The 23,835-nt window shown below is 38.0% G+C and overlaps 1 protein-coding gene across 3 annotated transcripts in view; it reads right to left on the bottom strand.

Annotated features, from left to right (window-relative positions):
* ZSWIM5 (zinc finger SWIM-type containing 5) overlaps window positions 1–23,835 on the bottom strand; it is a 197,273-nt gene that overhangs the window by 13,328 nt on the left and 160,110 nt on the right. For all 3 annotated transcript variants that reach the window (XM_079115791.1, XM_079115790.1, XM_079115792.1), the window contains 5 exons: window positions 22,463–22,609; window positions 21,822–21,959; window positions 19,679–19,939; window positions 19,182–19,317; window positions 18,198–18,355 (listed from right to left, as the gene is read on the bottom strand). In XM_079115791.1, coding sequence (XP_078971917.1) covers window positions 18,198–18,355; window positions 19,182–19,317; window positions 19,679–19,939; window positions 21,822–21,959; window positions 22,463–22,609 — 840 coding nt within the window. The remainder of the gene's footprint in view (window positions 1–18,197; window positions 18,356–19,181; window positions 19,318–19,678; window positions 19,940–21,821; window positions 21,960–22,462; window positions 22,610–23,835) is intronic.

Below are 23,835 nucleotides of genomic sequence, written 5' to 3' on the forward strand. Positions count from 1 at the left end.
TTCATTCAGCATTTTTCAAGAATACAATATATTATATAATAGATTATAGCTGGGCATGGTGACAAATGCTTATAGCCCCAGCTACTCAGAAGACCCAGATGAGAGGATCACTACAGCCCAGGAGCCGAAAGTCAGAGTCAGCTTGGGCAACACAGCAAGACTCCATCTCAAAAGGAATAAAAAAAAGAATATATTATTAACTATAGTCACCATGTTGTACAACAGATATCTTGAATTTATTCCTCATTTCTATCCGAAATTTCATATCCTTTAACTAACATCTCCCTCAGCCCATAGTATCCACCATTCTGCTATTTTATGTGATCACTTTTTTAAGATTTCACAAATGAGTGAGATAATGTTTTTCTGTGCCTGGCTTATTTCAATTAACACAACACTCTCCAAGTTCATCCATGTGGTCACAAATGACAGGATTTCCTTCTTTTTTAAAAGACTGAGAAAACAACATCCCATTGTGTGTGTGTGTGTGTACATACATGCCATATTTTCTTATTCATTCATACACTGATGGACACTTTAGTTGATTCTCTATCTAGGTTATTGTGAAAAATGTTGCAATAAACAGGGAAGTGCAGATATCTCCTCAACATAAATTTAATTTCCTTTTAATTTATACCCAGTAGGATTACTGTATCTACACCATGGTATATCTTAAATTTCTGCAGTCAATCTTCTGATATTCTGTACTCACCTTAAATGTTTAATCCTTCATGGCATATTCTAGTTTAATGACCAAAAAAACGAAATCAGTGGCATATTCATACTCATTTATTGTTGAATCCATTCAATTATGGTCAAGTCAACATCTTCTCTCTTTTCTCTTTTGTTTTTTTTTTTGGTGGTGGTACTGGGTTTGAACTCAGGGCCTTATGCTGCTGGACAAGTCTTCTACCACTGAGCCCAACATCTTCATTTTTCATCCTCTAAAAATTTTTTCTAGTCTTCATTAGTTTTGGTTATTGTCAACACTATAAAACCTCAACATTGTGTCTATTTTTCAACTTATAAGTGGTATTAAGTCCCACACCATATTCTTTAGTAAGATATCTCTTAGGTGTACTTGATCAAGCTTTTGCATTAACTCTATATTTTGTGCTATTAAAAAAAATGACATGTTTCCTTTTCTTTTTTTACCCACAGGGATATCTTCAATTTTGGGGGCATTTTTAATAAGGCAATTAAATTTAAATTGACAAAACACCACCCCCAACACACAAAAAAAGGGAACACAATATTAGTGAGCACAAGAAGTATCTGTGACTGGTAAATGTTATGAAACAACTAACGTCTCATGCTGGATAAGGTCAGGTTTTAACAGCTGTCTTGAGTATTAAAAAAAAAAAAAAAGTTTGGGTTTCTATAGAGACTCATCTTGACCTGACTGTAGCCATCTTAAGTCAAAACCACCATGTCTACCCCTGAATAATCCTGGTCTGTTTTCTACACAGAGTTCCCCAACATTCTATAAATAAACAAAACCATTAGAAAGGTTATCTGAGTTTCATGACCTGGGCCCTGGTGCTATAAGCTCCAGGAATGTGTCTACTAGCTTGGATGAAAGTCACTTTTGCCCTGACTGCTAAGTAAGCCTCTGACTGAAATAATGGATCCACTGATCTTACTGCTACCTTTGACTATGCTTCTGTCATAAGTCCCCAGTTAAATACACTTTGAGAAATCCTGGATATGCCTTTCTTCAGTCTCATCACATCTTGTGGCTGGTTCTCATACACTGGGATGGTGTGTGTGTGCGTGTGTGTGTTTTGGTATTTTAGCCATTAGGATGCAAATCAAAACTACAAGGAGAACCATCTCACCCCAGTCAGAATGATTATCATTAAAAAATACAAAAAAAAAAATCAACAAATGCTGGTAAGGATGTGGAGAAAAAGGAACCTTTATACTATACTATTGGTGAGAAAGTACAGTCACTATGGAAATCAGTGTGGAGGTTCCTCAAGAACTAAAAATATGACTATTATATGATCCAATTATACCCAAAGGCACACTAGAGAGACATCTGCACTACCAATTTTATCACACAGCACAATTCACAATAACCAAGTTATGGAATTAGTGTAGGTGCTCTTAAATGGATGAATGGATAAAGGAAATGTGGTATTATACACAATGGAGTACTATTTAGTCATAAAGAATAATGAAATAATCTCATTTGAAAGAATATGGATGTAACTGGAGATCATGTTAAAACAAGCCAGACTCAGACTAGTATCACATGTTTTCTCTCATATATGGAATCTAGGGGTAGGGAGGGGGAAGATGACATGAAAGTAGAAGGGAAACTATTAGAAAAGAGGAACGGGATCAGGGGGAGGGAAGAGTAGGGTAAAGAAGGGAAAATCAGGGTAAAGGAAGGTAATGGGTGGTTAGTTATGATCAAAGTATGTTATATGCAGGTACAAATATGCCACAATGAAATCCATTTTCTGTGTACCAATAAAAATTATTAAAAAGTGATGTCTGCCAGGTTTTTCCACTGTCAAGCTGTACATTTTCCCCTTATAATTTGTAAATATTTTGTGGAGAGATACTCTGAGACCACGTAAATATCTTGTTCCTCATCAAGTATTTACCCAATAGCTTTAATATCCATTGATGTCTCTTGGCTGAATATTATAGGTTGCCAAATCCTCATCAGTTGGCATTCCATTATATTTATTTATTCATACCAGTATAAAAAAGATTCATGTTAAAATGAACCCCATTCAATGCATTATAATCAGTGGCTATTATCTGTATTATCACAGTGACTTTCATAGTGAAAGTTCATATTTTTCATCCAGTTCAACATATCAACTTTTAAAAATGTATTTTTAGTGTTAAATCTAAAAAAATCTCTAACTCAAAATGAAAATTACTTTGTCCTAGGTTTTCTTCTAAAAGTTTTATAGTTTCAATTTTTACATTTAGGTCCTTAAATCTGTTTATAAACTAATTTTTGTATGTAGTTTATGGTTTGTTGTAGAAATTTTTTTCAACTGAACTGTTTTTGCCCCTTTATCAAAATAGTCCACAAATGTGCAGGTTTGTTTGGGGACACTATTCTTTTCCATCAATCATTTTTCTATGTTTACACTAATTTCTATGTATTGATTATTATTTCTTTAAATGAGTCTTGAAATCAGGAAGTATGAACCTTCCCACTTTATTCTTTTGCAAAGTTGTTTTTGGCTATTCTAAGTCCTCTGCATTTCCATATCATCACTTTCTACCCAAAAAAGTCAGCTGGGATTTTGAATGAGGCTGCACTGAATCTGTAGGTCAATGTGCAGAGAATCACTATCTTAATACTGAGTCTTTCAATCCATGAGCACAGCATTTATCTAAGTCTTTATGTCTATCAGCAATATTTTACGGTTTTTATTATACAAATCTTGTACATCTTTTGTTAAGATATATCCTCAGGTTGGGGTTGTAGCTCAGTGATAGAGCACTTGCCTAGCATGTGTGAGGAGGCACTGGGTTTGATTCTCAGCACCACATATAAATAAACAAAATAAAGGCCCATCAACAAATAAAAATAAATAAATAAAAGAATTTTAAAAAGATTTATCCTCAAGTATTTAGTATTTTTATGCTATTATAAATGACAATTAAAATTTTAATTTCTGATCATTTCATTGCTGGTATGTACAAATACTAATCTTTGCATATTGACCTTATATCCTGCAACTTTGCTAAACTTAGTTCTAACAGTTTTTGTTCATGTTGATTTCATAGGATTTTCTACACAATCATGTCATCAGAGAAGAAACAGTTTTACTTTTCTCCTTTCAATATAGGTATCTTTTCTTCCTCCCTACCTCCCTTTCTCTTTTTTTTTTTTTTTTGGTTTGTTTTATTTTGGTGGCACTGAGGATTGAACTCTACAACTAGCCACATCCCCAGGCCTTATTACTTTTTATTTTTGATACAGGGTCTTGTTAAGTTCCCAGGATGGCCTTGAACTTGGAATCTTCCTGCCATGCCTAGTTCTGTCTTTTAAACAGCTTTATTAAAATATAACCCATTCATTTAAAGTGTCCAATTTCTTTTTAGTATACTAGCAGAGTTATCACCACAATCATTAAATTAAATTAATTAATTAAATATTCCAGTACTGGGGATTGAGCCCAGGGGTGCTTTACCACTGAGCTGCATCCCCAGCACTTTTGTTTTGTTTTGCTTTTTTCTTCAAAATTTTTTATTTATTTATATTTAGTTTTATGTGGTGCTGGGGATCAAACCCATTGCCTCACATGTGCTAGGCAAACACTCTACCACTGAGCCACAACCCAGCCCCCCAGCACTTTTTATTTTTTATTTTGAGACAAGGTCTTGCTAAATTTCTGAGGCTTGCCTCAAACTTGTTACCCTTCTGCCTCAGTCTCTCAAGTAGCTGGGGTTGCAGGTGTGCACTACCATGCCTGGTTCCAAAATTTTATAACATTTCAATACCCTGTAAGGAACCCTTACATCCCTTACATTTCATCTCTTACCCTCTTCTGTTGCTCCCAGCCCTAGACACTGCACTAATCTTCTCTCTGGCTTATGGACTTGCTTCTTCTGAATATTTGATATACAAATGGTCCCTAACTTATGAGGCTTCTACTTATGATGATTAGACTTAGGGTCTTCAATTTCATGATGATGTGAAAGTATACCCATACAACCATTCTTCTTTTCACTTTCTGTACAATATTGAGTACTTCATTATAAAACAGGCCTTGTGCTAGATGATTTTCTCCAACTACAGGCAAACACAAGTATTTTGAGCACATTTAAGATAAGCTAGGCAAAGGTTATGATGCTCAAAAATTAGGTGTATTAAATGCATTTTTAATTTAAAATATTTCAACGTAAGATGGGTTTATCAGGACATAACCCCACTGTAAATCAAGAAGCATCTCTAAATAAAATCATCCAACATCAATATATGATCCTTTGCGATTGGTTTTTTTTTTGTTTTTATTTATTTTTGGTGCTGGGGATTGAATCTAGAGCCTGTACATGCTAAGCGCATGTTCTACTACTGAGCTACAGCACCAGACATTGGCTTAATCAATGTTTTAAAAAACTTTACTCTGCTAATATTTAACATGACATCTACCTTTTTAATGTTTTAAGGGCATAATACATTATTGTTGACTCTAGATTAAAAAGTATAGCATATATCTAGGGCTTATTCATCTTGCTTAACAGAAACTTTATGCCCATTTTGATTTTCATGAATCTATTTTAGATACCTCATATAAGTGGAATCATGCAGTGTTTGTCTTTTGGTGAATGGCTAATTACTTTCAAGATTTCCTTATTTTTTAAGGTTGAATAATATTCCATTGTATATTGGTGTCTTAGTCAGCTATTTTGCTGCTGTACTAAAAGATCTGACCAGAACAACTGTAGAGGAGGAAAACTTGGAGTGCTCACAGTTTCAGAGCTCTTGGTCTACAGAAGGCCAGCTCCATTCCTCAGGGCTTGAGTTGAGGGTGAACATCATGGTGGGAGAGGGTGGCCGAGGGAAGCAGCTCACGTCATGGTGATCAGGAAGCAGAGAGGAACTCCACTCTCCATATACAAACATATATCCCATAGCCACACACCCAATTAACCACTTCCTCCAGTCATACACCACCTGCCTCCAGTTACCACTTGGTTAATCCCATCAGAGATTAATTCACTGATTACGTTAAGACTCTCAAACCCAATAATTTCTCCTCTGACCTTTCTTGCATTGTCTCACGTGTGAACTTTTGGGGGACACCTCATATCCAAACCATTAACAATTGGCATTTGTATATTGGCAATTATCAAGAATACAAGTAACAATAAATGTTAGGATGTGGGGAAAAGTGCAGACTCATACATTGTTAGTGGGACTGCAAATTGTTGCAACCACTCTGGAAGGCAGCATGAGATTCCTCAGAAAACCTGGAATGGAATCACCATTTGACCCAGTCATCCCATCCTTCACATGTACCCAAAGGACTTAAAATCAGCATACTATAGTGATATGGCCACATCAATGATCATAGCAGCTCAATTCACAATAGCTAAGCTATGGAACCAACCTAGGTGACCTACGGCAGATGAATGGAAAAAGAAAATGTGGTACATATACACATGGAATATTACTCAGCCATGAAGAAGAATGAAATTATGGCATTTGCCAGTAAATGTAAGGAAATGGAGACTATCATGCTAAGTGAAATAAACTAATCCCAAAAAACCAAAGGCCAAATGTTCTCTCTGATATGTGGATGCTGACTCATAATAGTCAGGGTGGTGGGGAGGGAGTGGAGGTTCACTGGATTGGACAGGGGAAAATGGAGGGAAAGGAGGGGAGATGGGAATGGGAAAGACAGTAGAATAACTCAGACATAACTTTCCTATGTTCATATATGAATACACAACCAGTATCCACGTCATGTACAACCACAAGAATTGGGAAGTTATACTCCACGTATGTATGATATGTCAAAATACATTCTACTGTCATGTAAAACTAAAAAGAACAAATAAAATTTTTTAAAAAATTCCATTGTATTTATGTATCACATTTATAAAATCCATTCATCTGCTGATGGACATTTAAGTTGTTTCCTCATCTTGGCTATTGTGATTAGTGCTGCAGTGAACGTATTAGTGCTGATACACTTCAAGATCATGATTTCAGTTCTTTTGGACAAATAACCAGAAGTGAGATTGCTGGATCCAATGATAGCTATATGCTATTTTTTTTTTTTTTAAAAAAGGAATCCCCATGCTTTTTTCCATAGTGGCTGCACCATTTTACATTTCCACCATAGTGTGTCAGGGTTCCAAATTTTCCACTCTTCATTACTACTTAGTGTCTTTTGTGTTTTTCATAAAAGTCATCCAGAAAGGTGTTGAGATGATATGTCACTATGGTTTTGATTTGTATTTTCTTGATGATCAGTGATTTTGAGCATCTTTTCACCTGCTTGTTGGCTATTTGTATTTCTTTGGAGAAATATCTATTCAGGTCCTTAATTCATTTTAAAATTGGGTTATTAAGGTTTTTTACTACTGAGTTTAAGGGTTCCTTATACCTTTTGAAAATTAACCTCTTATTCATGTGGTTTATAAATATTTTTCCCATTCTGTCAGTCTTTTCTTTCTGTTGCATGTTTGCTTTGCTGTGTAGGAGCTGCTTCTATTTTTTTTTTTTTTTTTTTTTTTGGTGCGGGGACTGATGTAGCCCCCACTTACCTATTTCTGCTTTTGTTGACCTTTTATTTCTTCGTATTCAGATGTTTTTCTTTCTTTCTTTTTTTCTTTCCTGGTTCTAGGGGTTGAACCCAAGGGTGCTTTACCACACTGAGCTACATTCTCCAGAACTTTTAAAATTTTGAGGCAGGGTTTCACTAAGTTGCCCAGGCTAAGTCTCAAACTTGCAATCCTCCTGCCTCTTGAATCACTGGGATTATAAGTGATAATTTTGACTTATTCCTGATCTTAGAAAGAAAGCATTCATTCTTTCACCATTACTTATAAGGTTAGCTATAGATAAATCATAGATCCCTTTATCACATTAAGAAAGTTTCTCAATGTGCTAAGTGCTTTTATTTTCATCAGGAGTGGATTTTATCAAATGATTTTTCAGTATTATTGCAATAATCATATGAATTTTCTTTTTAAATTTATTAATATGGTGAAGTATTGTGACAGATTTCCTATTGTTAAACCAACTTTACATTCCTAGGATAAATCCTACTTGGTCATGATTTATTATTCATTTTCTCAAATTCAGTCTGCTAAAATTTTTATTTTCAATTTTTATATCTATGTTCATGAGGGATATTACTCTGTAGTTTTCTGTTCTCATAATGATTTTTGTCTTATAATGATTTTTTGTTGGTATCAGGATAACGTTGGTCTTATAGATTGAGTTGGAAAATATTTTCTCCTTTCCAATTTTCTGAAAGAGTTTATATAGTAATGTTGTTATATTTTCCTTAAATGTCTGGTAGAATTTACTAATGAAACCATTTAAGCATAAGTTTATTTTTTAATCTACAAATTAAATTTCTTTAAAATTCATTCCTACTTAAGGGCACAATTCTGTGGCACTAAGTTGTGCAGCATAATATTGTACTACCACCATTACTTATTCCACACATCAGTATGCAGAGTGACCAGCACCATTACCCATTTTCAGAACTTTAACATCGCAAATAGAAACTCCATACCCATTTAATAATTCCTCATTCTCTCATTCTATGAACTTCTCTATAATCTATTCTTTCCATCTCTATGAATTTATATCAACTGAGACCATGTGATTAAAATGATGTTTATCAAGTTTCTCTCCTCTATGTAAATTGTACTTTTTCCCTTTATGATTGATATTTTGTGGAGAGATAACTTTAAGACTGTAAACATCCCAATCCTCATCAAATGTTCATCTAGTAACTTAGAATCCACTGATGTCTCTTAATTGTGGCTATTCTAATTACTTCATACAGGTGGAATCATATAACAGTTGTCCTTTACTGTTTGGCTTATTTCACTTAGCATAATGTTAACAAGGTTTGTCCATGCTGTTGAATGTATCAGAATTTCATTCCATTTTATGTCTGAATAACATTCCACTGTATGTATATACCAAATTTTATTCAACCATTCATCTGTAGTTAGACATGGGTTGTTTCCAACTTTTGGCGATTGTGAATAATGCTACTATGAACACTAGTGCACATGTAACTGTTTTGGTTTTGCTTTTAATTCTTTGGGATATATACCTCATTCTTTTTTATTTATTTTGAGTGAGCTTTGGCAGTTTGTGGTTTTTTTTTTCAATACTGATTCTTTTTTTTTTTTATATTTATTTTTTTTTATTGTAAACAAATGGGATACATGTTGTTTCTCTGTTTGTACATGGCGTAAAGGCATACCATTTGTGTAATCATAAATTTACATAGAGTAATGTTGTTTGATTCATTCTGTTATTTTTTCCCTTCCCCCCACCCCTCCCACCCCTCTTTACCCTCTATACAGTACTTCCTTCCTCCATACTTGCCCCCCTCCCTAACCCTAACTCTAACCCTAACACTAACCCTTCCCTCCCCCCCATTATGTGTCATCCTCCACTTATTAGCGATATCATTCGTCCTTTGGCTTTTTGAGATTGGCTTATCTCACTTAGCATGATATTCTCCAATTTCATCCATTTGCCTGCAAATGCCATAATTTTATCATTCTTTATGGCTGAGTAATATTCCATTGTATATATATACCACAGTTTCTTTATCCACTCATCAATTGAAGGGCATCTAGGTTGGTTCCACAGTCTGGCTATTGTGAATTGAGCAGCTATGAACATTGATGTGGCTGTATCTCTGTAGTATGCTGATTTTAAGTCCTTTGGGTATAGGCCAAGGAGTGGGATAGCTGGGTCAAATGGAGGGTCCATTCCAAGTTTTCTAAGGAATCTCCACACTGCTTTCCAGAGTGGCTGCACTAATTTGCAGCCCCACCAGCAATGTATGAGTGTACCTTTCTCCCCACATCCTCGCCAACACCTGTTGTTGCTCGTATTCTTGATAATCGCCATTCTAATTGGGGTGAGATGGAATCTTAGGGTGGTTTTGATTTGCATTTCTCGTATTACTAGAGATGTTGAGCATTTTTCCATATGTTTGTTGATTGCTTGTAGATCTTCTTCTGTGAAGTGTCTATTCATTTCCTTAGCCCATTTATCGACTGGATTATTTGAATTCTTGGAGTAGAGTTTTTTGAGTTCTTTATAGATTCTGGAGATTAGTGCTCTATCTGAAGTATGATTGGCAAAGATATTCTCCCACTCTGTAGGCTCTTTCTTCGCATTGCTGATAGTTTCCTTTGCTGAGAGAAAGCTTTTTAGTTTGAATCTATCCCAGTGGTTGATTCTAGCTTTTATTTCTTGTGCTATGGGAGTAATGTTAAGGAAGTCTGGTCCTAGACCAACAAGGTGAAGATTTGGACCTACTTTTTCTTCTATAATCTGCAGGGTCTCTGGTCTGATTCCGAGGTCCTTAATCCATTTTGAGTTTAGTTTCGTGCATGGTGAGAGATATGGGTTTAGTTTCATTCTGTTGCATATGGATTTCCAATTCTCCCAGCACCATTTGTTGAAGAGGCTATCTTTTCTCCATTGCATATTTTTGGCCCCTTTGTCTAGTATGAGAAAATTGTATTTATTTGGGTTTGTGTCCGTGTCCTCTATTCTGTACCATTGATCTACTTTTCTATTTTGGTACCAATACCATGCCGTTTTAGTTACTGTTGCTTTGTAGTAGAGTTGAAGATCTGGTATTGCAATACCCCCTGTTTCACTCTTCCTGCTAAGGATTGCTTTAGCTATTCTGGGTTTCTTATTCTTCCAGATGAATTTCATAATTGCTTGCTCTATTTCTGTAAGGTACGTCATTGGGATTTTAATTGGAATTGCATTGAATTTGTATAGCACTTTAGGTACTATGGCCATTTTGACAATATTAATTCTTCCTATCCAAGAACATGGAAGATCTTTCCATCTTCTAAGGTGTTCTTTAATTTCTTTCTTTAGTGTTGTATAGTTCTCATTGTAGAGGTCTTTCACCTCTTTTGTGAGATTGATTCCCAAGTATTTTATTTTTTTCGAGGCTATTTTGCATGGGGTAGTTTTCCTAATTTCTCTTTCTGAAGATTCATCACTTATGTATAAAAATGCGTTGGATTTATGGGCATTGATCTTGTAACCTGCTACTTTACTGAATTCACTTATGGTTCTAAGAGTTTTCTGGTGGAATTTCCAGGTTCCTCTAAATATATAATCATGTCATCAGCGAACAGGGATAGTTTGAGTTCTTCTTTCCCAATTCGTATCCCTTTAATTTCTTTGGTTTGTCTAATTGCTCTGGCCAGAGTCTCAAGAACGATGTTGAATAGAAGTGGTGAAAGAGGGCATCCCTGCCTTGTTCCCGTTTTTAGGGGGAATGCTTTCAGTTTTTCACCATTTAGAATGATATTAGCCATGGGCTTAGCATAAATGGCCTTTACAATGTTAAGGAATGTTCCCACTATCCCTATTTTTCTAGTGTTTTGAGCATTAAGGGGTGCTGTATTTTATCAAATGCTTTTTCTGCATCTATTGAAATAATCATGTGATTCTTGACTTTAAGTCTATTAATATGGTGAATTACGTTTATTGATTTCCTGATGTTGAACCAACCTTGCATATCTGGGATGAAACCAACTTGATCATGGTGCACTATCTTTTTAATATGTTTTTGTATGCGATTTGCTAAAATTTTGTTGAGAATTTTTGCATCGATGTTCATTAAGGATGTTGGTCTGAAATTTTCTTTCCTTGATGAGTCTCTGTCTGGTTTAGGTATCAGTGTGATATTGGCTTCATAGAATGAGTTTGGGAGGGTTCCCTCCTCTTCTATTTTATGGAATACTTTGAGAAGTATTGGAATGAGCTCTTCTTTAAAGGTTTTGTAGAACTCGGCTGAGAACCCATCTGGTCCTGGACTTTTCTTTGTTGGTAGGTTTTTGATGACTTCTTCTATTTCAGTACTTGAAATTGGTCTATTTAAATTGTTTATGTCCTCCTCGTTCAGTTTAGGCAATTCATATGTCTCTAGAAACCTGTTGATGTCTTCGAAATTTTCTATTTTGTTGGAGTATAGATTTTCAAAATAGCTTCTAATTATGTTTTGTATTTCAATCGTGTCTGTTGTGATATTTCCTTGTTCATTCCGAATTTTGGTGATTTGGGTTTTCTCTCGTCTTCTCTTTGTTAGTGTGGCTAAAGGTTTATCAATTTTGTTTATTTTTTCGAAGAACCAACTATTTATTTTGTCAATTTTTTGTATTGTTTCTTTTGTTTCAATTTCATTGATTTCAGTTCTGAGTTTAACTATTTCCTGTCTTCTACTACTTTTGGTGCTGTTCTGTTCTTCTTTTTCTAGGGCTTTGAGCTGTAGTGTTAGGTCGTTTATGTGTTGAGTTTTACTTCTTTTATTAAATGCGCTCCATGAAATAAATTTCCCTCTAAGTACTGCTTTCATAGTGTCCCAGATATTTTGATATGATGTTTCTTTGTTCTCATTTACCTCTAAGAATTTTTTAATTTCCTTCCTAATATCTTCTGTTATCCATTCATCATATAATAGCATATTGTTTAATCTCCAGGTGTTGGAATAGTTTCTGTGTTTTACTCTTTCATTTATTTCTAACTTCAATCCATTATGATCTGATAGAATACATGCTAGTGTCTCTATCTTCTTGTATTTACTAACATTAGCTTTGTGGCATAATATATGGTCTATTTTAGAGAAGGATCCATGTGCTGCTGAGAAGAAAGTGTATTCGCTCTTGGTTGGATGGTATATTCTAGAAATGTCCGTTAAGTCTAAATTATTGATTGTGTTATTGAGATCCATGGTTTCTTTGTTCAATTTTTGTCTGGAAGATCTGTCCAGTGGTGACAGAGGTGTGTTAAAATCACCTAGTATTATTGTGTTATGGTCTATTTGGTTTCTGAAATTGAGAAGGATTTGTTTGACATACATGGATGAGCCACTGTTTGGGGCATAGATGTTTATGATTGTTATATCTTGCTGATTTATGCTTCCCTTAAGAAGTATGAAATGTCTTTCTTTATCCCTTCTGACTAACTTTGGCTTGAAGTCCACATTATCGGAAATGAGGATGGATACTCCAGCTTTTTTGCTGAGTCCATGTGCATGGTATGTTTTTCCCCATGCTTTCACCTTTAGTCTATGGGTATCTTTTTCTATGAGGTGAGTCTCTTGCAGGCAACATATTGTTGGATCTTTCTTTTTAATCCAGTCTGCCAGTCTATGTCTTTTGATTGATGAATTCAGGCCATTAACATTCAGGGTTATTATAGAGAAATGATTTGGTTTCCCGGTCATTTGGTTCATTTTTTTAAATTTTGTTTATTTATTTGTTTGACACAACTTGTTTCCTCCTTTATTTGACAATTCCTTTAGGATAATTCCTCCCTTTGCTGATTTGCTTCTTTGTTTTTCATCTCTTCCTCATGGAATATTTTGCTGAGAATGTTCTGTAATGCTGGCTTTCTTTTTGTAAATTCTTTTAGCTTTTGTTTATCATGGAAGGATTTTATTTCATCGTCAAATTTGAAGGTAAGTTTTGCTGGTTATAAGATTCTTGGTTGGCATCCATTTTCTTTCAGGGCTTGAAAAATGTTGTTCCAGGCCCTTCTAGCTTTTAGGGTCTGGATTGAAAAATCTGCTGATATCCGTATTGGTTTCCCCCTGAATGTAATTTGGTTCTTTTCTCTCACAGCCTTTAAAATTCTGTCTTTATTTTGTATGTTAGGTATTTTCATTATAATGTGCCTTGGTGTGGGTCTGTTGTAAATTTGTGTATTTGGAGTCCTATAAGCCTCTTGAACTTGATTTTCCATTTCATTCTTCAGATTTGGGAAATTTTCTGATATTATTTCATTGAATAAATTGTTCATTCCTTTGGCTTGTTTCTCTAGACCTTCCTCAATCCCGATAATTCTTAAATTTGGCCTTTTCATGATATCCCATAGTTCTTGTAGATTCTGTTCATGATTTCTTACCATCTTCTCTGTTTGTTCAACTTTGTTTTCCAGGTTAAATATTTTGTCTTCAATGTCTGAGGTTCTGTCTTCCAGGTGTTCTATCCTATTGGATATGCTTTCTATGGAGTTCTTAATTTGGTTTATTGTTTCCTTCATGTCAAGGATTTCTGTTTGGTTTTTTTTCAATATCTCTAACTCTTTATTGAAATGATCTTTTGCTTCCTGTATTTGCTCTTTTAACTGTCGATTGGTGTAATCATTCAATGCTTGCATTTGCTCTTTCATCTCATCGTTTGCTTCTCTGATCATTTTAATTATGTACATTCTGAACTCCTTTTCTGTCATTTCTTCTGCCATGCTGTCATTGGGTTTTATTGATGTAACATCTAGATTTGTTTGCAGCATTTTCTTTCCTTGTTTTCTCATATTGTTCAGGTATCAGTGGACTGCTGAGATATTGCAGATTTCCTCTATTGACTTACAATGTCCCTGAAGATTTCTATATATATCCCCCCTTAGCCTTCAGTAGGCTGAAGTCTTGGAGGAAGTTGATAATGCAGTGCTCCACAAGGAAGCTGCCTCTCTAGGAGCGGTGACCTTCAGGTGGGGTATAATCCCTGCTAGTGGGCAGAGGTGCCTCCACTTGTTGACCAGTGGTCATCCAAAGGGGACCTAGGCTGCGGGCTGAGGCAAGGCCTGTTTGGGCCTGAGTCTCTGGTTTTACCGTCCTTGTGGGGAAACCTCACCCAGCAGGGAAGACTCACCCGGTGGGGAGGTCTCGCTGGTCAGTTCCCTCCTAGAGGTTCCCCTCAATTTACAGCTACCACCTGGGCTGGGCTGCCTTCCTCTACAAAGTTCCCAGGGGCCCGGCCCTGCCTCCTGGGCCTGGGAGCCTCACCCTTCGCAGATGAATCTCCTTAGGCTGCCCCTCCTCAGAGAATCTGCCCACAGGCCTGGGACCTTCGCTCCACCCTAAGCCTGTCTCTGTGCGGCTCTTCCACCCAGAAGCCTCCTAGATCCTGGGACCCTGTTCTGCACCTAATCGCCTGGCTATGCGGCCCCTCCTCTGAGCAGCCACCTGGGGCCCCGAACAATTGCTCTGAGTCCCAGAGATCCGCCACAGGCCTCTTCCTCCAGACAGCCGCCCAGTATTCTGGTGTGGTCACTAGGAGTCCAAGAAACTCACTGCGTGCCTCCTCCTCCCACCAACCACCCGTAGCCCTGGGCAATCACTCACTCCAAGTCGAAGTGACCCTCCCCGTTCCTCCTCCTTCTCCAGATAACCCCCCGGGTGTTCAGGAGCAGTCGCTCTGAGTGGCTCTGAATCCACGTGACCCGCTGCACGGGTCCTCTGGGCAACCGCCCGGAGCTCTGGTGCGGCCACTCAAGACCAAGCGACCCACCACGCTTATCCTCCAGGCAGCCCCCCTGTGTTCAGGCGCTGTCACTTTAAGTCCAAACAACTCACCACTCGCCTTCTCCTCTGAGCAGCCGCCTGGAGCGCTAATGCAGTCACTGCAAGTCCAAACGACCCGCCGCGCTCCTCCTCCTCCTCCTCCTACTCCTCCGGGCAGGCCCCGGGGTACAGAAGTGGTCTGAGTCCAAACAGCTCGCCACGCAGCCCCTTCTCTGGCAACCACCTGTAGCTCTGGTGTAGTCACCCCGAATCCAAGCGGCCGCGCTCCTCTTCCTCCTCCTCGTCCTCAGGGCAGGCCCCGGTGTTCAGAAGCGGTCGCTTAGAGTCCAAACAGCTCGCCGCGCAGCTTCTCCTCTGGCAACCGCCTGTAGCTCTGGTGCAGTCACTCCGAATCCAAGTGGCCACGTTCTTCCTCCTCCTCCTCAGGGCAGGCCCCAGTGTTCTGAGTCCACACCTCCCCTGGGCTCTCCTCGCCACTCCTCCCCTGGGCAGCCGCCGGAGCCCCAGTGGTTGCTCCGAGTCCCAGCGCTGTGCCAAGCGGCCTCCTTTAAGGCGCTCCCAGTTGTCCGCGGTAGTGATAATTTTTATCTTTTTTTTTTAAACCTGATCAGTCTATACAGAGATTTCAACTTTAATTATTTTCACAAAGAATTAGTTTATGTCTCTGTTTTTTCTCCACTGTTGTTCTATTTCATTGATTTTTACTTTGATCTTTATTATTTCTCTTTCTTTTGCTTATTTTAGGTTTCATTTGTTTTTCTTTTTTACATCCAATTCTAGGAATTGAACCTAGGGCCTGTTACCACTGAGGTGGAGCCAAGATCACTGATTTGAACTTTTCTTCTTTTCAAATATAAGCATTTAGCACTAAAAATTTCCTTCAAAGGTGCATTCCACATGTTTTGGCATTTTGTGCTTTTTTTTCCCTTGTGTCTTTTTTTCTTTAGTTCATGGGCTATATAAAAATGTGTAGATTAGTTTCTAAATAATTGGGATATTTTTCAGATATCTTTTTATTATTTATTTCTAATTCTATTGTGGTTGTCTGAAGATAGTTTTTGTTTTTTGTTTTGTTTTGGTACTGGGGCTTGAATCCTGAGGGGGCTCTACTGTTGAGCTACATCCCCAGCCTTTTTTATTTTTTAATTTTGAGACAGGGTTTTGTTAAGTTGCTGAGGTTGGACTTGAACTTGTGACCCTCCTGCCTTATGCTCTCAAGTCTCTGGAATTACAGACATGAGTTTGAAATTTTTAATTTTGTCTTTTTTTTTTTTTTTTAAATACTGGGGATTAAACCCAGGGGAGCTCTACCCTAACTTTATTTTTAAAATTTAAAGAAAAAACATTTTTAGCTGTAAATGGAACAAATACCTTTATTTTTATGTGGTGCTGAGGCTCAAACCCAGTCCCTAACACATGCTAGGCAAATGCTCTACCACTGAGCTACAACTCCAGCCCTTCCCTAGCTTTTTTATTTTTTATTTTGAGAAATGTTTCATAAAGTTGCCCAAGTTGGCTTTGAAATCCTTCTGCTTCAGCCTCCTAAACTGCTGGGATTACAGGCATCTGCCACAGCACCTGTCTTATTTCATTTTTTATTTTATTTTATTTTATTTTGGGGGGGTACTGGGGATTGAACTCAGGGGCACTTGACTACTTAGCCACATCCCAAGCCCTATTTTGTATTTTATTTAGAGACAGGGTCTCAATGAATTGCTTAGTACCTCATTTTTGCTGAAGTTAGCTTTGAACTTGTGATCCTTGTGCCTCAGCCTCCCAAGCCGCTGGGATTACAGGCATGCACCACAGAACCCAGTTTTTAAGTACTTTTAAAGATATTTTTTTCTCAACTGTCTTCTGGTTTACATTACTTTTTAATGAGACATTTGTTGTTACACTTGTCTTCTGTCCTTTGTGGTATGTCTTTTTGTTTTTTAATTTAACTCTAGTTGCTTTTAAGTAAGATTTTCTTTTTTTTTACTACTGGTTTTAAACAATTTGATCATTATGTGCTGGGTATAGTTTTCTGCATGTGTCTTATGCTTGAGGTTCACTGAGTTCCTTGGTTCAGCAGTCATCCTCTTTATCCTGCTAGGAATCTAATTCATGTCAGGCTACCTGCTTTCCTCAAGGTTGCTTATCATCAAATTTGATTTTTTTTTTCCTAATAAGACTAATGAAAAATGTTATCTCTGTGTAATTTTAATTTGCATATCTCAAGTGAGACCAAGGACTTTTATTTTTTAAAATATCATTTGTATCCCTTTTTGGGTGAAATGTAGACTCATATCCTTTGATTCTTCTACTATTTTTTTCATCATCTGTATGTTGATTTATATATATTTTTTACCTTTTTTGCAATGAGCATGAATTTTTTGGCAATAAGAAAATAAAACAAAGTTATTTTTAATTTGAAAAAAAGTTGAGTGTGGTAGTATATGCCTGTAGTGCCAGCACTTGGGGAAGTGGAAGCAGAAAGATTGCTTGAGCCTGGGAATTCAGAATCAGCTTGACACCCATCTCAAAAAACAACAACAAAGCAATACCATATTTCAAAAAGCAACAGCAAAATAAAAACAAAGCAAAAATACTTCAAAAACCCATGCAGTTTCCTGGTACAAAATACTCAGTCCATAGTAGCTGGTATTTTATTATAGCTCTTCATCTCGGTGATTATTTTCATTTCTCTTTGCAGTGATGCCTGCATAGGTGGTATGTGACCTTAAAGGCCTAAGTGTCACACTGGACTACCTACCTTTTGACCAGGTGTACTGGAAAAATTACAAACTCTGATTTGTAAGATACTATCTTGGTCATCATTTCATTACATCTTCCAATGGCTCTGGGAGGCTGATAGGTCATTGACGACGATCCCCATTTTATAGATTCTGAAACTGAGGCTTGGAAAGTAAACTGACTTTATCATATGGAAGGTTATATTTAGATGTTAACTAAAAATAATTTAATTCTATATACTCAGGGTCCTACAATTATAAACAAGGGCAAAGTTTTAGTTTGGACTCAGATGCCCTTTCTAATTAGCAATAAAAGTGAGGATCCCTATCACTTTAAAGTCAACAGTCTCCTCAGGAGACTGCAGGCCAAGCCTTGAACAGCCATGGCTGGGCAAGCACCGTGGGGACACCAGTATCTAAGGTCTATACTTACCTTTGGCAGCAGTCAGCATGGTGGAGGCTAGTTCGCATTGCTGTGATTCCAAATGTCCAAGTGTGAACCAGCGAGGATAACGGCTGGGCACCACAGACACCATATGGTGAGGGTGGGAAGTGTCACCTGCAGAGGCTGAATTTTCTAGAACAGGTAATCTAGAAGAACCAGAAAGAGTCATCAGTCATCATCTAGACCTTGGCTATCTGAGTCACCTTAGAGAAGCTTGCTCTTAACTGGGGAGGAGTTTAAGAGGGAAGGATAAACTAAGAGTTTTGAAGGTTTTCAAACGTGTGGGTCTTTACTCTATGTGAGGTAAGTGACTGAGCACTTGTAGAACTCAAGCTGAATAGTCCCCACTGTACACTGACTTGAAAAGTCAGCCTAGAGCAACAGGGTTGTTTTTAAAAAACGTAAGAAATATACACCAAAGACTTTCCTGTTTTAGGCTTACAGTCTAATTAGTATTCTTCTTCTATATGCTCTGCTCCCTTACAGAAGTCAACATGCCTAACCAAGGATTCTATTCTAGTTTGGAAACAAGATCCCCAAAGCTTACTGTTTTCAAGTCTTGAAGTATACATACTTATTTCTACTTCCCCCAGATTTCTCTGGGGACATGTACTTGGGAACCATGACTCAAGTAAGTTATGGAAGGGCTCCAACCCTTTCTCAGGCTACCTTAATGAATCAAGAATATGGAGACTCAAGTCTTGTGTGTTCCATATCTAATAAATCATAGCATCTCAGGGGATTCCTCAGACAATCTACCATGAGAATAGCTAGGGACTGAAGTGGGTCACAAACACAGAATCCAAATAGGAATCCTAGATCATATGAAAATATCAAAGCCATTTTAAGGCAGATTTGTGGGCAGGCCAACAAAACAAAGAGGGAAAGAGAAGAAAGTAGGATAAACAAAGAGAGAGAGTATTGGAGACTTCTGCTTCGGTAGGGGCAATGGAATGGAAATGGGCTACCCACCTCATGGCACGTAAGGCTAATTTATAGGACAGGTCTGGATCATGAGGCAGTAAAGCTGAGAACAAATACTTGGCAAAGGTATGCATGGGAACACTCTCTCGGTGGATGACTTCTCCTAGGCCACTGAAGGGGCCTCCTGCAGGAAGAAGATAAGCCCAATAGTTTTACTTATCTGTATGCTTCCATTCACCAGGCTAGACTTTAGAGTGCCATGGTCTCATGCATGTTTGCCAGTCATGGGAACCTTCATTACATTTTTTAAAATATATTTTTTAGTTGTAGGTGGACACAATACTTTTATTTTATCTTTATGTGGTGCTGAGAATCAAACCCAGGGCCTCACACATGCAAGGCCAGCGCTGTATAACTGAACCACACCCCCAGACCCCTTCATTACATTTTAATTGTCATAAATATTCCTGTACCTGTGCAGGTAGAGGAGGGGTGTCCAGGGTCACAGGCAAAGACACTGTGACAATATCCCCTTCTCTACTTACCTTCTAGTAGTAAGATGCACTGTTTCCGCAGTGTTTGTACTAGCTCATCATCCAGCTGCAGCTCCTGGAGTTGGCTTAGAAGTTGTTCCTCATTACGACAAACTTTGTCCTGGGCATACAGGCCTTCAGGCATTACCCTCTGCTGACCCATGCCCATCAGAGCAACTTCCAGGGCCAATGACAGGTAGGACTCACTGCTGTTTGGGCAGCCTGTAGCCACAGGTACATGCTGGTATACAGGGAGTCTGCTTTCATTCATATCTGAGGGTAACAGGGTATCAGGTTCTTTAGGACAGGCCTGGTAGATTGTTCTATCCCCCCACACCCTCCCACTTTGGAAAACTGCTTCGTCAATAGTTATTTCAGAAGCTAAATCAGAACCCTAGAGCAGTAATAAAAATGCACTGAAAAAAGATTACACAGAGGCACAAGGTTTTCCACCTCCTTCATAATATATGAATTGTCCAGGCCAGTAGAGAATTACAAAATTGAATACTTATCTTCTGATATCTTATGACATTATGTAATATCATAATTGTCCATCTCTTTTACTATAGTGTGAATACCTTAAAAGGATGAGACTAACTTGTTCCACGTATCTCCAGGGCCTGACATATGGAAGGAGTTAAGTATGTATTAGTAGTGAGCAAATAAACCAATTGCAACCTCAGGTTTTTCAAGCTATAAGTGTTACTGTGCAGATGAAATTGATTAAAGATATTCTGTACACAGGGTATCAGAGGAAAGATAAAGGCAACCCTACCACAGTTTGAGCTAATCCTTTTATTTCTACAGAGAAAAATCTGTATTCAGTTAAAACTCTTACTTTGGTAACACTTGCAAATTCTATGTTATTATTATTTTATATGTTCCACCACTGGGTTCACAATTTCAGGAAGAGAGTATAGGTTTAAAAGTCAAAGTCTTTGACAGGTGTGTTGGTATGCACCTGTGGTTCCCGCCACTCTGCAGGTTGGGGTGGAAGGATCACCTGAGCCTGGGAGTTTGAGACCAGCCTGGATGACACATAGTGAGATCTCTTTTCAAAACAAAAGGCACATGACTGAAATCCCAGCTATTGGGGAGGCTGATGTAGGAGGATTATGAGTTCAAGGCTAGCCTCCACAACTTGTTAAGACCCTGTCTCAAAAGGAAAAAATAAAATGGGCTGATGATGTAGCTTAGTGGTAGAGCACCCCTGGGTTTAATTCCCAGTACTGAAACAAAAAACAAAACAAAACAAAAAAAACAACAAACAAACAAAACCCAAAGCTAAAATCTTGATTTCTTTTCTTTTTTTCCTTCATCTGATAAGTATTTCCAGAAGACTATTAAATGGTAGGTTCTACACTGAGTGTTAAGATCACAAAGACAATTAAGTTATAATTTATCTTTTCAAGTAACTGATAAAATTGGTAAAAGATACTAATTTGTAAACAGATTATAATGCAGTATGCTAAACACTCAAGTAGATATAGGTAACAGTACAGTGGTGCCAGAAAGGAGAGAATAAATTTTGTCTCTATCTAATCCTGGCTACTCTGTGATTCTGTTAGACTATTCTCCTCTATTTCTCATTTATAAAACTGGCACAAAAATATTATGAGGGAGAATGTTTAAAGGAAATCAGAGAGAGTATTATTCCACTCCAAGGGATATATACACTTTTTTTTTTTTTTTTTCTTATAACAGGGTCTTACTATTTTGCCCAGACTAGCTTAAATTCCTGGCTCAAGGGATCCTCCTGCCTCAGCCTTCCAAGTAGCTGGGACTGCACGCAGGGCTGTGCCACCATGCCTGGCTTGATATACCTTTTTGGTGGATGTTCTCTCCCATTTTCAGACTGCCCTGAAATTATGACCTCAGACTCCTGAAATTCTTCTAGCTCTGGGACTACATTCTTTAGCCATTTATGGTAGAGAAATGAGAGAAGCAAGGAAGCTGGCAAGGTAAAATAGACAGGGACAGACCAAAGGGTGGGAAAGGAAAGTGGGAAAGAAAGGAAGCCTATAGACACCTCTCAGGAATGCTCAGTTTGGACAAGATTGAAAAAAAAAGGATACAAGAGGAGTAGAATAGAGTTTGGCAGGGAGGACAGGGCTGCCAAGGACAGTTCTGGCTTGTCTAAGGCTGACCCTTGTACCTGACACTTCCATATAGCCATCATCATTCAGGCGGCAGGCTTCAGTCAAAGTCAGAAACAGGCAGCCAATGGGATCCAGGGGGTGGCCCACCCAGCCCTCCAGGTTTGTGATGGTTGTGGTTCCTCTCTGCAACAGTTCTAGAAACAAGCAGGTTCAAAGTTTTAGATAGTGATAGATACATGTTGCTCTTTTCCCCTGCTTAGCTCTCCTTATCAGAGTCTCATTCTGGGAGTTACAGAAAAGCTTCATTTATTGTCTTGCCTTGGGTTGATAGGATTGGTCACAATCTCATCAGCCAGTTGTTAGGCCATGTGATGTGAATTTAGATTGCTTGCTGGTAGTTCATATGTGGTTACAGCTTTACAGTTTTGAAAGGGTCTTCTAATACAAGACCTTAGTGGGCCTTTCACCTGCAGAGTGAGGGAAGCAGGCAGGCATCATTGTTCCCACTTTACTGCTGAGAAAATTGAGATTTACAGAGATAAAGGGGGGCATTTCACACAGCAGTAGAATTCTTGGACTTCTGTAGCTCCTGCCACACCATGATACTTAATGAAAATTAGGTTCTAGTTCTCATATTCCCTGAGGATCCTCATTAGCATTAGGCCTAAAGAGGTTAGATGACTCCTAAACACCATACCTTTTTTCTGATGCTTGTAGATTTCCAACTGCCGCTGCTGTTGCAACCTCAGAGTATTAATAATGGCCACCGTGAGTCTGAGGGCCTCTTTTGGATAACCATGAGAACGCAAAGCATCAACCCGAGCACAAGCTGTAGGCACATGCTCTACCAGATAAAAAGAAAATATTTTGATCTAGTTAAAGTTTCAAATCAGGATGCCAAGCATGAGGCACATACTGGTAATCCCAGCAACTCCACAGGCTGAGGCAGGAGGATCCTTGAGTTAAAGGCCATCTTCAGCCCCTTAGCAAGGCCCTCAGCAATTTAGTAAGATCCTGTTTCAAAGTAAAAAATAAAAAGGACTGGGGACACAGCTCCGTGGTAAAGCACCCCTAGTTTCAATCTGCCATGAAAAAAAAAAAAAAAAAAAAAAAAAATCAAATCAGGAAAATTCATACTTGACAAAGGGAGTTTGTATTCAGTCCAGTTCCTCAAATTCAACCTGATATCTACTTTTTACCTGAAACTGTTATTTTTTAGATATATATATTTTTTATCTTTAAGGATACAAAAAGTTGAATAAGGCACTATAGCCCAATGGTAGAGCACTTGCCTAGCAGGTGTGAGGCGCTGGATTCATCTTCAGCACCACATACAAATAAATAACTAAAATAAAGGTATTATGTCCATCTATAACTAAAAATATTTTTTAAAAAGTTGAATGAGTCACAGGTGCCACCTTGAGAGAGCTACTTTGCAGCTTCAGGATGGTGGTACAGTGTAAAAAGGGACACATGAGTTGGGTGCACACCTGTAATCCCTGGAGGCCGGGGCAGGAGGGTCACAAGTTCGAAGCCAGTCTCACTCAGCAAAAGTGAGGTGCCAAGCAACTCAGTGAGACCCTGTCTCTAAATAAAATACAAAACAGAGCTGGGGAAGTGGCTCAGTGGAGTGCCCCTGAGTTCAATCCCCAGTAGCCACCCCCCCCCCACCAAAAAAAAGACAACACAACCAGGATGACAAAATACAGTATCTCTTTGTGAACATGTATTATAGGAACCCACTGGAGGTAAGAACTAACTGCCCAATGGGAAAGTCTGTTTCATTTGTCAATCCTATATTTCTTAAAGACCTACTATACACCAGGCAGTGTGCTGAAAGTACAAAGATGAATAAGAAATGGCCACTGCCTTCAAAGAGCCCACAAATGATATATAATCAGTTAATTATAAAACAGTTAATGAAGTAGTCCCATGATAGATATATATGTAGAAAAAATATTTAAGCTGCGCTTTGAAGGACAATCAAGATCATGAATAGGTCAATAAAACAGGGAAGGCATTCTTGGCAAAGGGAACATATAAGAAAAGGCATATAAGAAAAAGTATTCT

The sequence above is a fragment of the Sciurus vulgaris genome (assembly GCF_902686455.1).
Source record: "Sciurus vulgaris genome assembly, chromosome: 1".
Classification (NCBI taxonomy): Eukaryota; Metazoa; Chordata; class Mammalia; order Rodentia; family Sciuridae; genus Sciurus; species Sciurus vulgaris.